Here is a 14,305-nt window from a genome sequence, read left to right as displayed (position 1 = left end):
GGTAGCCAGTGTGCCCAGAAATTTGCTCCTAGCGTGCTGATGTCCATGGTCGTTCTTATTCCCTGGCTACAGATAAGGCTACTTTCACACTTGCGTTTTAGGCGGATCCGTCATGGATCTGCAAAAAACGGATCTGTTACAATAATACAACCGCATGCATCCGTCATGAACGGATCCGTTTGTATTATCTGTAACATAGCCATGACGGATCCGTCCTGAACTCCATTAAAAGTCAATGGGAGACGGATCCGTTTTCTATTGTGTCAGAGAAAACCATCCCCATTGACTTACATTGTGTGCCAGGACGGATCAGTTTGGCTCAGTTTTGTCAAGCGGAGCATAGACTGATCGGAGGCAAACTGATACATTCTGAGCGGATCGTTTTCCATTCAGAATGCATTAGGGCAAAACTGATCCGTTTCGGACCGCATGTGAGGGCCCTGAATGGATCTCGCAAACGGAAAGCCAAAAGAGTGTTGCCCTTACTGGAGAGATAGGATAATGATGGAGTGGAATAGGACAAGAAAAACTGTGATATGTGAAAGATGGAGAGAATCACAACTGAAACTGATACATGGGGCAATATACACTTTTAATATATCTGGTACACATAGTAATGATACCAGAATCGTCAAGTGTCCAAAGTGTGGTTTATTGAAGGCGGATTTAGATAATGGGATGTGGCTGTGCCCCAAAACACGACAGTATTGGGAATAGTTGCTGTCATGGATTAAGGATACGTGGCAGATTGACTTACCATGCGAACCAAAAGTAGTGTTATTTCATGTATTTCCGGACACAATACGGGTGCCCAAGTTGATAGATGGGGTGTTACTTGTAGCATTGAAATGACTGTTACAAAAATGGTTAGAGTCTCAGATCCCTACAGTTACAGAATTTTTAAGTCTAATGAGGCATTTCCTGTTAATGGACCAACTAGACGCAGAATCAAAAATTGCGGTTCAACAGGTTTTTTGAATAAATGGTCAACATTTATTGCCAAACACTTATCGACAGAGGAAACACGAGCTCTCATGAGTAACTTTACACATACTGAATGGTACTTACGAAAAGATATTCGAGGGACTTTAGGAAGGTTGAAAGTGTCATAAATAAAGGGAGAAGAGAGAATATGGTTTATATTCCATTTGCTTTTCCTGACTGGCCTTTTTATGGGCAAGGGAATAATAGTAGAAGGGAAGAGGCGCATCCAGACTGTATAGGGAGGGAGGTGGGGGAAAGTTTTCATAGTTATTGTGGGATTGATAATGATGTTATCATTTTTGGATGATACTTGATGCATTCGAAATGTATGTAACAATTAGGGCTGCATGATGAATCGAAAAAATAATCGAATCGCGATAATCGCCAAATGCGATATGGCGATTTGGCCGACCTGAAAATGCCGCGATTATATATAAAGGGGCCCCGCGCATATAACTGCCTTTTGCATGCCTTTTTCCCACTTCAGGAAGCGGGAGCGTTACTAAGTGACGTCAGTCACGCGCCGGCCGGCCAGCTCGCTGCCGTTCGCTGCAGTGCATTGCATTCATAGTGAGTACAGAGGCCGGACCTGTTAGGAGAGAGATTGTTTCACCCACACACACACTAGTAAAACACTTTACACGCAAAAGGCAGTTATGTGCGCAGTTTAGGACACATGAGGAGGACCAGCATAAGATGCTATATGTCTTAAGCTGGCCCCCATCATGGCCCTATGAGTCCACACATCCCCTATAACAGTGCCATCCACAGATCCCCCATATAACAGCGTCCTCCACAGATCCCCCATATAACAGCGTCCTCCACAGATCCCCCATATAACAGCGTCCTCCACAGATCCCCCATATAACAGCGTCCTCCACAGATCCCCCATATAACAGCGTCCTCCACAGATCCCCCATATAACAGCGTCCTCCACAGATCCCCCATATAACAGCGTCCTCCACAGATCCCCCATATAACAGCGTCCTCCACAGATCCCCCATATAACAGCGTCCTCCACAGATCCCCCATATAACAGCGTCCTCCACAGATCCCCCATATAACAGCGTCCTCCACAGATCCCCCATATAACAGCGTCCTCCACAGATCCCCCATATAACAGCGTCCTCCACAGATCCCCCATATAACAGCGTCCTCCACAGATCCCCCATATAACAGCGTCCTCCACAGATCCCCCATATAACAGCGTCCTCCACAGATCCCCCATATAACAGCGTCCTCCACAGATCCCCCATATAACAGCGTCCTCCACAGATCCCCCATATAACAGCGTCCTCCACAGATCCCCCATATAACAGCGTCCTCCACAGATCCCCCATATAACAGCGTCCTCCACAGATCCCCCATATAACAGCGTCCTCCACAGATCCCCCATATAACAGCGTCCTCCACAGATCCCCCATATAACAGCGTCCTCCACAGATCCCCCATATAACAGCGTCCTCCACAGATCCCCCATATAACAGCGTCCTCCACAGATCCCCATATAACAGCGTCCTCCACAGATCCCCCATATAACAGCGTCCTCCACAGATCCCCCATATAACAGCGTCCTCCACAATCCCCCATATAACAGCGTCCTCCACAGATCCCCCCCCACATAACAGCGTCCTCCACAGATCCCCCCATATAACAGCGTCCTCCACAGATCCCCCATATAACAGCGTCCTCCACAGATTCCCCCATATAACAGCGTCCTCCACAGATCCCCCCCCCCCACATAACAGCGTCCTCCACAGATCCCCCCCCCCACATAACAGCGTCCTCCACAGATCCCCCCCCCCCACATAACAGCGTCCTCCACAGATCCCCCCCCCCCACATAACAGCGTCCTCCACAGATCCCCCCCCCCACATAACAGCGTCCTCCACAGATCCCCCCCCCCACATAACAGCGTCCTCCACAGATCCCCCCCCCACATAACAGCGTCCTCCACAGATCCCCCCCCCCACATAACAGCGTCCTCCACAGATCCCCCCCCCCACATAACAGCGTCCTCCACAGATCCCCCCCCCCACATAACAGCGTCCTCCACAGATCCCCCCCCCCCACATAACAGCGTCCTCCACAGATCCCCCCCCCACATAACAGCGTCCTCCACAGATCCCCCCCCCCACATAACAGCGTCCTCCACAGATCCCCCCCCACATAACAGCGTCCTCCACAGATCCCCCCCCCACATAACAGCGTCCTCCACAGATCCCCCCCCCCCCGCATAAGTGTCCTCCACAGATCCCCCCCCCCCGCATAACAGTGCGTCCTCCACAGATCCCCCCCCCCCGCATAACAGTGCGTCCTCCACAGATCCCCCCCCCCCCGCATAACAGTGCGTCCTCCACAGATCCCCCCCCCCCCCGCATAACAGTGTCCTCCACAGATCTCCCCCCCCCCCCGCATAACAGTGCGTCCTCCACAGATCCCCCCCCCCCCCACGCATAACAGTGCGTCCTCCACAGATCCCCCCCCCCCACGCATAACAGTGCGTCCTCCACAGATCCCCCCCCCCCCCCCGCATAACAGTGCGTCCTCCACAGATCCCCCCCCCCCCCACATAACAGGGGGGGGGGGGGTGTACGTGCACAGTCTGACAACGACGGCACTGACTGGAAAGAGCAAGACAACATTTGCTGCCTTCCTTCCTTCCTTAAATAAGGGCAATAATTGCCACCTGTTTTTCGAAGAAGAATGACCTCACTCATTGAACTCCACACTGCTATTATTTTGAACATGCCCCTTTCAAAAAGTGATTTGAATTGCACAGAATCAGCAGCATGCATGGCATGACTGTTGGGTTTTTATTACTCTACTACACCTGCTAGTAAATTATTTGCCATGTAGAAATATCATTTCTACCAAAAACAGTGATTGACCAGGTTAGTGATGTCTGACTGCTATTATTTTGAACACAACTGTATGTCCATTTACTTTAACCCTAGATGTTGGGGATCTATAAAGTATTTGCAACCAGAGGCGGACATAGCAGGGGAAGCACATCCGTTCAAGTGTGGACCACCTAAAGTTGAATGCTTTTTCATTATCTAGTGAATTTTTTTTTTTTTTTTTTTGAGAAGCATTTTTCTTCCTTCAGGGTGAAGTTTTTGCTTTGTAGTTGATTTGCACTCATTATAAAGACAGGCATATTTTCTGGCCAAAACCCCATAGGTGGTCACTTAATTCCCTTGGTTCATCTGACTATTAAAGGGGTTTTCAGGGTTCAAGACATTGATGGCTTATCCCTGGGACAGGCTATCAATATTAGGTTGGTGGAATGGGGGAGGCGCATCTCTTGGCATCCATGGTGATCAGGGTATAAAGGGCGTCCAGCGCATCTCTTCATTGTCCACATGAAGCTATCTACTGGCATGCTGTGCAGAATATGGCTCTTTGTCCTATTCCTCTGAATGGGATGTAGCCTAGATACTCTGCATCACCTCTGCTGTGTAGAAATGCATAGCCTCTTCAAGAAGCTGGGCAGCAGGGGACACCAAGAGTCAACTCCCCTCTGATGTAGTGTTCATGACATATCTTAAAGATTGGCCATCAGTATCCCGGAGAACACTTTCAATATGACTATGCGCAGCAGCTGTATACCAAGTGACACGCACCACTAGGACTAGCATTACTGTTGCTTATTGAAATAAGGATAAAAATAAAAACCTATTCAGTTCTCTGGACTGTGTTGTGCCATCACTCTGCTATTCCTCCTGGAAATGTATGAATAAACTAACACCTAACGCTGTACGTTCTCCGGTATTTCTCAAGTTTTAAGACTATGTAGGGACATTAGCAAGGCGAATAGTAACACCCAAATAGTCCGTTTATTCGTCCATTTCCCGGAGGAATAACAAAGTAACCACACAGGAATGGTGACAGGCCCGCTTTATAATACATATACCGTCTGTTCATGGGGCTGCTGCTAGCTCAAAGACCAACTAAATGAATGAAATGCCGCTATGTAGCATCAAGTGATATATGTATTGCCTTGTCTCCTCAGAAAACACCTTCTGCAGCGGAGATCATGTCTCATGGCACAGCCCGCTGGACAATAGCGAGTCTCGAATTCAGCACATGCTTCTAACTGAAGACCCTCAGATGCGCCCAGTGCAGACTCCATTTGGCATTGTGTCCTTTTTACAGGTGAGTTTGTCATTGAATTTCCCACTGTACGTATTGATGGCATATTGATTTGAAATGGCGTCGAAATCTTCTCCTGGAGGCTTGACTAGCGATGCCTTGAGTGACTGGCACTAAGCAGTTTGGCTCCCGACCAGATATATAGCAGCACTTCAAACACCATGAATGAATTCGGAGAAAAAGCACCTGGCAAAACCTAAAGGGGTTGTCTGCTTTTGTTATATTGCTGACCTATCCTCAGGATAGGTCATCAATATCAGATCGGCGGGTCCCCCAACTCTGGGCACCCCCACCGATCAGCTGTTTAAAGAGACCACAGAGCTCCTAGGGGTGCTGTGTTGTCTTCACCGTTTACCAGCTCGCCGTCGACATTGCAGCGGCAAGCAGGCAGAATTGCAAGTCCTCTGTCCCATTCACTTGAATAGGAAGGAGCCATCCTATAGAAGTGACTGGGACAGAGGAACCGTAATTACACCTGCTCACCGCTGCAATGTTACGGCGAGCAGGTAAACGGTGAAGAGCACACCGCACTCGTACAAGCGCTGCCGTCTCTTCAAACAGCTGATCGGCCGGGGTTCTGGGTGTTGCCCATAGCAGCCAGTCACATTCTACATGAGGCCATTTGGGAAATTAAAGCTGCAGCTTAAGGGCTCATGCACGCAATCCTTTTTTATTTATTTTTATCGTGTTTGTTCAGTTTCTTGTTTGCGGCCTGTATGTGGAACCTTTCACTTCAAAGGGGCCACAAAAAAAATCCAAAATGACTGTGTGTATTCAAATAGAACAAGTCCATTAAACAGACAAGGAAAGGCCAGTTCTATATAGGGCAGAACGTTCACACGGCCACTATCAATGTTTTGCAGCCTGCAGCAACGCCCGTGTGCATGAGCCCCAACTGGTTGTCTTATGCAGCTACTTAGAGGACCGGTCACCAAAAAATGCAGTGCAATCTGCAGGCAGCATGGGAGAGAGCAGGAGGAGCTGAGCAGAGTGATATAGTTTTGCAGGAAAAGACTGACGGCTATCTCTGTATACCCACTAATACACACAATGCTATCAATCACTGATAACCGCAAATGTATAAATTGCAGGTTTTACTGAATCTTTTCCTACATAACTATATATTACTCTGCTCAGCTCCTCCTGCTCTATAACGTGGTGCTTTCTTTAACTAACTTTTCTTTTGCACCAGTTTTTAAAAATCGCCCCCATTCATAGTTCACATTGTATCAGATGCATAGAATGCATGTATAGCGTGATAACATGTACATTGGTTTCTCTGTTAGATAGTTGGTGTTTGCACGGAGGAGCTACATGCGGCTCAGCAGTGGAACGGACAGGGAATACTAGAACTTCTCCGCACCGTGCCAGTGTAAGTAGTTGGTGGGTTTATTTGCTCGGATGATGTAAATTTAGTATGTGGGTAGCACCTACAACACTTTATACCTTCTTGTACTTCTACTGTGCCGGTTAGTGATGTGTTTTGTTCTTTAATTTGCTTGTAGGATGTTAACTGTAAAATATTCCCCTCTTCAGGGCCGGTGGACCGTGGCTGATCACAGATATGCGAAGAGGAGAGACTATTTTTGAGATTGATCCTCATTTGCAAGTATGTTTACCTGATGCGGCTCAGAATAGGGACTTGATAAGTATCTTAAAGGGGTTATCCTATAATTGTTATAAAATGAAAATCAGACATTATACAGTACATGACAATCTCTTCCTAGCAAAGCTAGGACCAGCCCTGTACCTCACATGGATCCAGAGATCTCCTTCCCCATTTATTGCTCTGAGATTTGTGAAGCTGACAGCTCCTTTCTCCTGCAGCTCTCTTCCTCTTTCACAGCTTCTAAGGCCCCCCCAGCACTGCCGGGGTCGCATAGCATTATATTGATTTATGATGCTATGTAACCCTTACAGTTCTGGAATGTATTGGATAACGCTGACATAATGCTGTCACTGCAATACAATACATTCCAGAACTGTAAGGGTTACATAGCAGCATCATAAATCAATATAATGCTATGCGACCCCGGCAGTGCTGGGAGTTCAGGGCGGGAGCTGTCTTATGCTCCCGCTGCGAGTCCAGAGTGTGGAACTTGCTCGTCTGAAAGTGGCCTAACAGAGGATATAGCTGGAACTGAGCACGTGCGTCCCTTTCGCTGAGTTGGACAGAGATAAGGAAAAGAACAAACAGGTGGCGCTATACAGATAAATTGCAGTGAATAACTCAGTGGCTTTACTAAATTTTAATTACACGCAGTCACAAAAGTATTCACATCCAAGTGCTTGTTTGAGAAGCGAAGATAATTATTCTTTTTTTTCTTTAAGATTAGCCCATGTTTTATAATGTGAATGCATCTAGACTGTGATGTGAATTGCGCAAAATATGGCTGTTTGGCATATCTAGTTTGAATGAAATCCACATTGCCTAGCCAGCCAAAAAAAGGAGTAGCTTGCATGAGTATTATGGGAATATTCTGAAGATTAGGCTGAGTACATAGGATATGCTGCTGTTTGAGTATGAATAAAGTCTTACGGTTACAGCACATTGTATAATGTAATCAGTGAGCTGGGCAGCACCCTTGATTTGGGTGTACTGCTGCCTAGCAGCGACCTTCTTGTAACCAAGAATAGAAATGAAACAGAGCACAGACCATAAAGGGTTGTCTCACTTCAGCAAGTGGCATTTATTATGTAGAGAAAGTGACAAGGCACTAATTTTTCCATCACATTTTACTCTGCTCGTATCAAGGAATTACGACCACCCTGAAATCCAGCAGCGGTGGTTGTGCTTGCACGTTGTAAGAAAAAGCATTGGCCTTTCTGCTGACTTGGGAGCGCACATAAGCACGAATGCGCAGCAGATCCCATCCGAGCCACTTCATATGTGCGCTGCAGCTGTGGTCTTAAAGGGTAACTGTCATGTTTTCATCAAAAAATCTATTTTACCATATGTTACTGCTGCAGCAGCATTATGCATAAAGCAATCTTTAGTTTCTTCACATACCGCTGTTTTCCTTGAGTTTTTCCCTTAGTTACGGCTGTTCAAACATTTACAAAATGAGGACCTTCTCAAGATGGCTCTTCTGCCATTTCTCTGAGGCCTAAACTGCTTTCCCTCACTTCCCATACACACTTGCTGTAGCCAGCAGCTCCCCGCCAGCCAATCAGATTGGATTACTGAGAGACACGCCTCCTGACTCTGAAGCCTAATGCAGGCATGCAGTGTGAAGGCCCGCCCCTCTGTCTTCTTAGCCGGAGACAGACAAGCCCTAGCAACTGTCTTTTAAGGGACCAGTGGAAAGGGACAGAGGACATTAATGAAAGCTGGTATTATAAGGTAATTACAGATCTTTTGACAATCATTGACAGACTAACTCAGGTATACATGCCTAGCTCTAATAAACTAGCAAATTAAAAAAAATATGACGGTTACCCTTTAACCCCCTGGTACAAACAGTGGAAGCGCTGGCGTCTCCTCCTCCCTGTACCGATGCCATCTATTAGCATACAGGGTGCGATAAAAAAAAAAAGTTATAGCGGCATCAGTGGAGCGTGCTCCGCTTGTAAAGGTACTTAGTTTAACAAAAAAAAAACGGTGAAAGGTCCTCCTGTAAAGGGGTATTATCAACACGCTATTTGATACTTACCTGCTCCTGGCGCGCTGTCCACTTCCTAGTTTCGGCACTCGGCAGGGGGCGGACTCCATCTTGATGTCTTCTTCTGGCCGGACCGCGCGCTGTACTGAACGCGCACGCCGAGGCCGCGCATGCGCCCTGGTGACTTCTTCCTGGCAAGTATACTATACTGGCCAGGAAGAAATCACCATAGCGCATGCGCGGCCTCGGCGTGTGCGTTCAGCGGACTCCATCTTGATTTTCTTCTGGCCGGACCGCGCGCTGTACTGAACGCGCACGCCGAGGCCGCGCATGCGCCCTGGTGACTTCTTCCTGGCAAGTATACTATACTGGCCAGGAAGAAATCACCATAGCGCATGCGCGGCCGGGAGAAGAGAAGTCGTCTGCGCACGCGCGGCCACCGCAATTCCTGAGAAGAGCGGTGGCCGTAACCAGGGGAGACAGAAGATAAGTCAGGTAAGTATATGTTTATTTTCTTCTAATAGGTGGGAATTTGTTAAATATATTTAGAAAAATGATCACTGTTAAATCGTTAACAGATTTAACAGTGATCATTAAGATGGGAATACCCCGTTAACTTTCTCTACATAATAAATGCCACTTGCTGAAAGGTGCTAGCCAAATTCACCACCTACCATTATTCATGTTGCCCTCTTAAGGTGGCATACACATACCCATGTGACTAACCAGAAAGACTTTGGGCATTAAAGGGGCAGAATTATCGTGCCTGTGTGTTATCTAAAAAATATGTGAATACTGTAACTGAAAATTACAATAAAAAGATTAGTTAAAAAAAGTATATATGTGAATGCTAGAAAAAAATGCAGGCCTAATTACTTATAACTGCTGTTCACTGGAGATGCCGATGTGCTGTTAGGAGACCCTGTGTCGTGCAGTCTGTGCCCATCTCAGTCCCTGCTGGAGAGATTTCGGTGTTTGCTGGGTCCGCATAGGGGGACAATGACAAGGTTAAGTCTTCTGCTGTCTTGACAGGCATTTACAATAAATCCATACTACTTAATGTTGGCCTATTATAATGTCTTTGTTACAATGCACTTTTAAAGTGTCCCAGTACTTTCAGTAATCTTTTGGTGGGGGTGGATCTCTAGAACAAAGTGAGAGAAGCTTTGTCTTGGCGCACTTTATCTCCTTGCTGAGCAAGACGGGGCCCATAGACTTTCAGTTGAATCCGTCTTACTTTCTGTCCTGCAGCAAGGAGAGGGAACGCACCCCTAATGCGAAGTTCGCATCTATGGCAAGCTGATACGGCACAAATGTCGGCCGGACCAAAAACCATTGCATGCAATGGTTTTTTGTCAGACCAAAACCTGGAAGTTGTGCCATACAGCGGCCTGATCACCACTGGACTTCATTACAGTCAATGGAGATCCAGTGGTGAATAATAAAATCCGGCAATGCCTGCAACAGCATGCCGAATCTGCTGCCATAGATGTGAACGAGGCCTAAGTGAGCGTTTCTCTCCCCTCATTCTAGAGATTGGTGAAGGTTAAGCGCTCAGACCGCCACCGATCTAAACTTTTGATAAGTCCCTATGACCTATCCATAGGTTACTGAAATTACAGGGACATTATAAGAAAAGCCTCTGGTGGACCGGTCTCAGGACCTCTTATAGCGGTGCTTGCTTTACTGCATGTTCTTATAAAGGTGTTTTTTTTCCCCCTCACATTCATTTTTAAGCAGGAGAGAGTTGATAAAGGAATTGAGACTGAAGGCTCTAACCTCAGTGGTGTCAGTGCCAAATGTGCATGGGACGATTTAAGTCGCCCGCCAGAAGATGAGGACGACAGCAGAAGTATTTGTATAGGAACCCAACCACGGAAGTTATCTGGCAAAGGTTTGTATGGAAATGTGGTAAACTTAATTAGGACATATTTTAGAAGTAATTCTAACTATTGTAGGATAACATTTGCTGCTGGTCTGTAAGTCTCTTCTTGTGTTCATTTCAGATACGGAACAGATCCGTGAGGCGTTACGAAGAGGCCTAGAAATTAACAGTAAATCTATCCTACCTCCAATAAGCTCACAGAGACACAATGGCATGAACCACGACCGGGCACCGTAAGTGGACACCAAGTACATTAATCTGCCATTGTGCTGACTGGTCCAAGAGTGACAAATCCTATTTTTCGGGTGTCACCATCCATCACTTAGCTTCAACAACATTTTGTTTAAATTTTCTTAATCTTGCAAAGTCCAAAATTTAGTAATGATTCTCTCCTTAATATATCTTTACAGCAGTGGGAGTTCTGCTTTTCAGAAACAAAGCTCCAAATCCTCTGCATAGATATATATTTGAAGAGAAGGTTCATTATATTTGATGCCAGTCACCCACCACCAGACATTATACTTGACGAGCAGATGATTCTAAAGATGCCAATGACCTCACCTTATTCACTGTCGGGGCTCATGCACACTAACGTTGTATGGGTCTGCATCCGAGACGCATTTTCTGCGGCTTTGTTGCAGACCCATTCACTTCATTGGGGCCGCAAAAGATTCAGACAGCACTCCATTCCATGGCCCCACAAAAAACATTAATAAAAGGTGTCCTATTCTTGTTTGTTTTTGTGGACAAGAATAGGCATTTCTATTATGGCCGCCTGTTCAGTTTCATAAATTGTGGCATCAGTGTCTTGCGGATCCGCAATTTGCAGACTGCAAAACATGGTGCGGTCCCGTGCATGAGCCCTTAGACTGTGTTCATTTTGCCCTGTAATATCTGCATTTCCTAGACAGACTGCAGCTCAAGTTGGCCAAACTCACAAAATCAAAGTGATCTATGATGCTGTGAGTTGCAGCCCAACTGCGGGTCTACTGTACTGTACTGAGAGCATCACTTGACTTGGTGATTTGCCTGGAATGCACAGCATCATGGATCACTGTGATGCAGCGAGTTCGGCTCACTACTTCTGCGTTTGGTGCAGGAAATGTGGCCGTCCAAATTTAAAAGATGATTTATGTTAAATTTTCATGTGATGCTCTGCTAAAATGTCATGTACAGAGCAGCTCAAGATCCATGCTGCATTACAGCCGGTGTCTGGACAGTTGTGACATTTGTAAAATACAGCAATGTGTAGTGGTTTACAGCTAATGTAATAGGTGAGCTGGGCAGCGGCTGGCGGCTTCCTTGATTTTGGGTGTACTGCTGCCTAGCAGCGACCTTTTTGTAACCAAGAATGGTGATGAAAGTGAGCACAGACCATTAAAGGGTTGTCTCACTTCAGTAAGTTCCATTTATCATGTAGAGAAAGTTAATACAAGGCACTTACTAATGTATTGTAATTGTCCCCTTTGCTGGCTGGATTCATTTTTCTATTATACACTGCTCATATCCATTGGTTAGGACCATGGCTGCAGCACAGATATGAGGTGACGGGACAGGAGCTGCTGCGCATTCGTGTCTTTGTGCGCTTCCACGGTCCTGGACACCAAATAGGACGGTGCCTTTTCCTATAGTCTGCAAGCTCGTCCACCGCTGCTGGATTACAGGGTGGTAATAACCGTAGATACGTGCTGTGTATAATGTGATGGAAAAGAGGCAATATGGACAATCACAATAGATTAATAAGTGCCTTGTATTAACTTTCTCTACATGATAAACACTATTTGCTAAACTGAGACACCCCTTTAAACTGACACAATGCCTTGTAGCGCTAGCTCAACTGAATGTAATGATGCCTTTCACTTAACAATCCATTGTTTTAGGGATGGTCTGGCAGAGGAAGCAGGAGGAGCAAGGGTGCACACAGTGGCTTGGGTCTGCCCTCCTTGCAATTAAAAGGAGTCCGTCACCTCCATATGGCCATATACAGTGCTTCCATTGTCCTATCGCATACCTATACATGAATGTAATACTACCTTTTTTTCCCTTCACCTCCATGACTGCACCTTACTTTGAGATTATCCTCCTCCTACCAGGCAGGGACCGGAAGCTTCAACCTTGCCATCCTCAGTGTCTTCCTGTCCCTGCCAGGCGGAGGAGCAGGAGGAGTCCCTGTGCCTCAGTTCGGGAACCATAAAGAAGAGGGGATGAAGCCGGAGCTGCAGCCGCATTTGCGGTTGCTTGGGGACTTACCTTGGGCAAGTAAGCTCAGTCTCTGTGTGCCTGCCGCTGTGGGTATTTTCCCCACATGTGCGCCAGTAGAGGGGGCGGGCTGCGGCAACCGGACACTCCAGATTCTATTGGCTGCCCGAGAATCTCTGCTCCGGCGGGTGACGTCATCTGGGGTCCTGATCGGGCTGTCCAGGGTGAACGCCGGCCGGATGATGTCGGAGGTTTTGTTACTTCCGGTGATGGGCTTTAAGTTCTGGCGCGTGCTGGTCAAGGTGGATGTCGCCTTTTCTCTCTTACCTTTTTGTATGATAAGTGACAAGGATGTGTCTGTAAAAGCCAAAACAGCGCAAAAATCTAAGTCTCTTAGGTGTGTGTGTGTGTGTGTGTGTGTGTGTGCGCGCGCGCGCGCGGCGCTAGGCTTCAAGGTGAATACTCAAAAAAAAATAAAAAAAAATGTAAAAAATGTACTGATGACATAGAGAGGAAGTACCTTCTTTAAGAGACAAAATAAGGCAGGAGATAATTTCCGCTTTGGCAGATTTTTCACCAGCTTCCAGTCACCCATCTACTTCTTAGTATGGATCCAGGAAGGGATCACCCTCCTTTTTCATCCTCATCTGAAGATTTTTCAGACCAGGGGGGGGAAAAAACTAGTGACTCTGATTCTGATAGTGATGGCGGTTTTAAAAAGTACCGTATTTATTTTCCTCCGAAGATATTAAAGAATTGTTAAAAGCTGTCAGAGCTACAATAAAAATTAAAGAAGTTTGGGATCTGCTCTGGATACAATGAGCAATGCGCCACACAGACCTGTGAGTTTCAAGAAGACGCGCCGGGCGGCCACAGCGCATGTAAGTATAATGCTGCAGTGTAACTGGCCATGGCAGACAGGACTTCAGTAGCGTCCTGGCTGCCATGGTAACCAATCGGAGCCCCAGCATTACACTGCCTGAAGTCCAGTCCAAAAAAATGCTTCAAGCAGCATTTTGACCAGACCTCAGGCATCATTGTGCCTTGCGACCCCGTGCATCCGATCGCCTGCGGCTGTGGCTACGGTGCCATTCACTTCAATAGATCGTCACGCCCCCTCCTGCCCCACAACATAGAGAGCCGGCCGCGATGTAGTGCATTCTGGACAGAATCATCTGGCGTGAACGATGACTATACTTAGTCACTTCACACCACAAAGACTGGAACGCAAGCCACCCACCTCCCTGCATAAGGAAGCGTTGCGGTGCATTGAAATATGGTTTTGATTTTAAAATAATATTTTGTATCAGGACAAGTAGATTGTCATGAGGGACAAGTAGATCGAGACCCTGCTTTAGTCCTTCGACAAGTAGTGTGTGTGTGTGTGTGTGTGTGTGTGTGTGTGTGTTTTTTTTTTTTTCCCCCACACCCCTGGACAAGCTAATTCTAATCCCAGAGGATATCTTATCCCCAAAATAGT

The 14,305-nt window shown here is 46.6% G+C and overlaps 1 protein-coding gene across 2 annotated transcripts in view; it reads left to right on the top strand.

The window, feature by feature from the left end:
* SUFU (SUFU negative regulator of hedgehog signaling) overlaps positions 1–14,305 on the top strand; it is a 55,173-nt gene that overhangs the window by 20,352 nt on the left and 20,516 nt on the right. The window contains exons 4-8 of one of the 2 annotated variants that reach the window (XM_044298934.1): positions 5,000–5,142; positions 6,426–6,511; positions 6,676–6,748; positions 10,482–10,635; positions 10,748–10,859. In XM_044298934.1, coding sequence (XP_044154869.1) covers positions 5,000–5,142; positions 6,426–6,511; positions 6,676–6,748; positions 10,482–10,635; positions 10,748–10,859 — 568 coding nt within the window. Of the gene's footprint in view, positions 1–4,999; positions 5,143–6,425; positions 6,512–6,675; positions 6,749–10,478; positions 10,636–10,747; positions 10,860–14,305 lie in introns of both variants that reach the window. The other variant, XM_044298933.1, reaches the window with a different exon arrangement.

The sequence above is a fragment of the Bufo gargarizans genome, chromosome 6, assembly GCF_014858855.1.
Source record: "Bufo gargarizans isolate SCDJY-AF-19 chromosome 6, ASM1485885v1, whole genome shotgun sequence".
Taxonomy (NCBI): Eukaryota; Metazoa; Chordata; class Amphibia; order Anura; family Bufonidae; genus Bufo; species Bufo gargarizans.
This window is presented reverse-complemented; position numbering and strand designations above follow the sequence as displayed.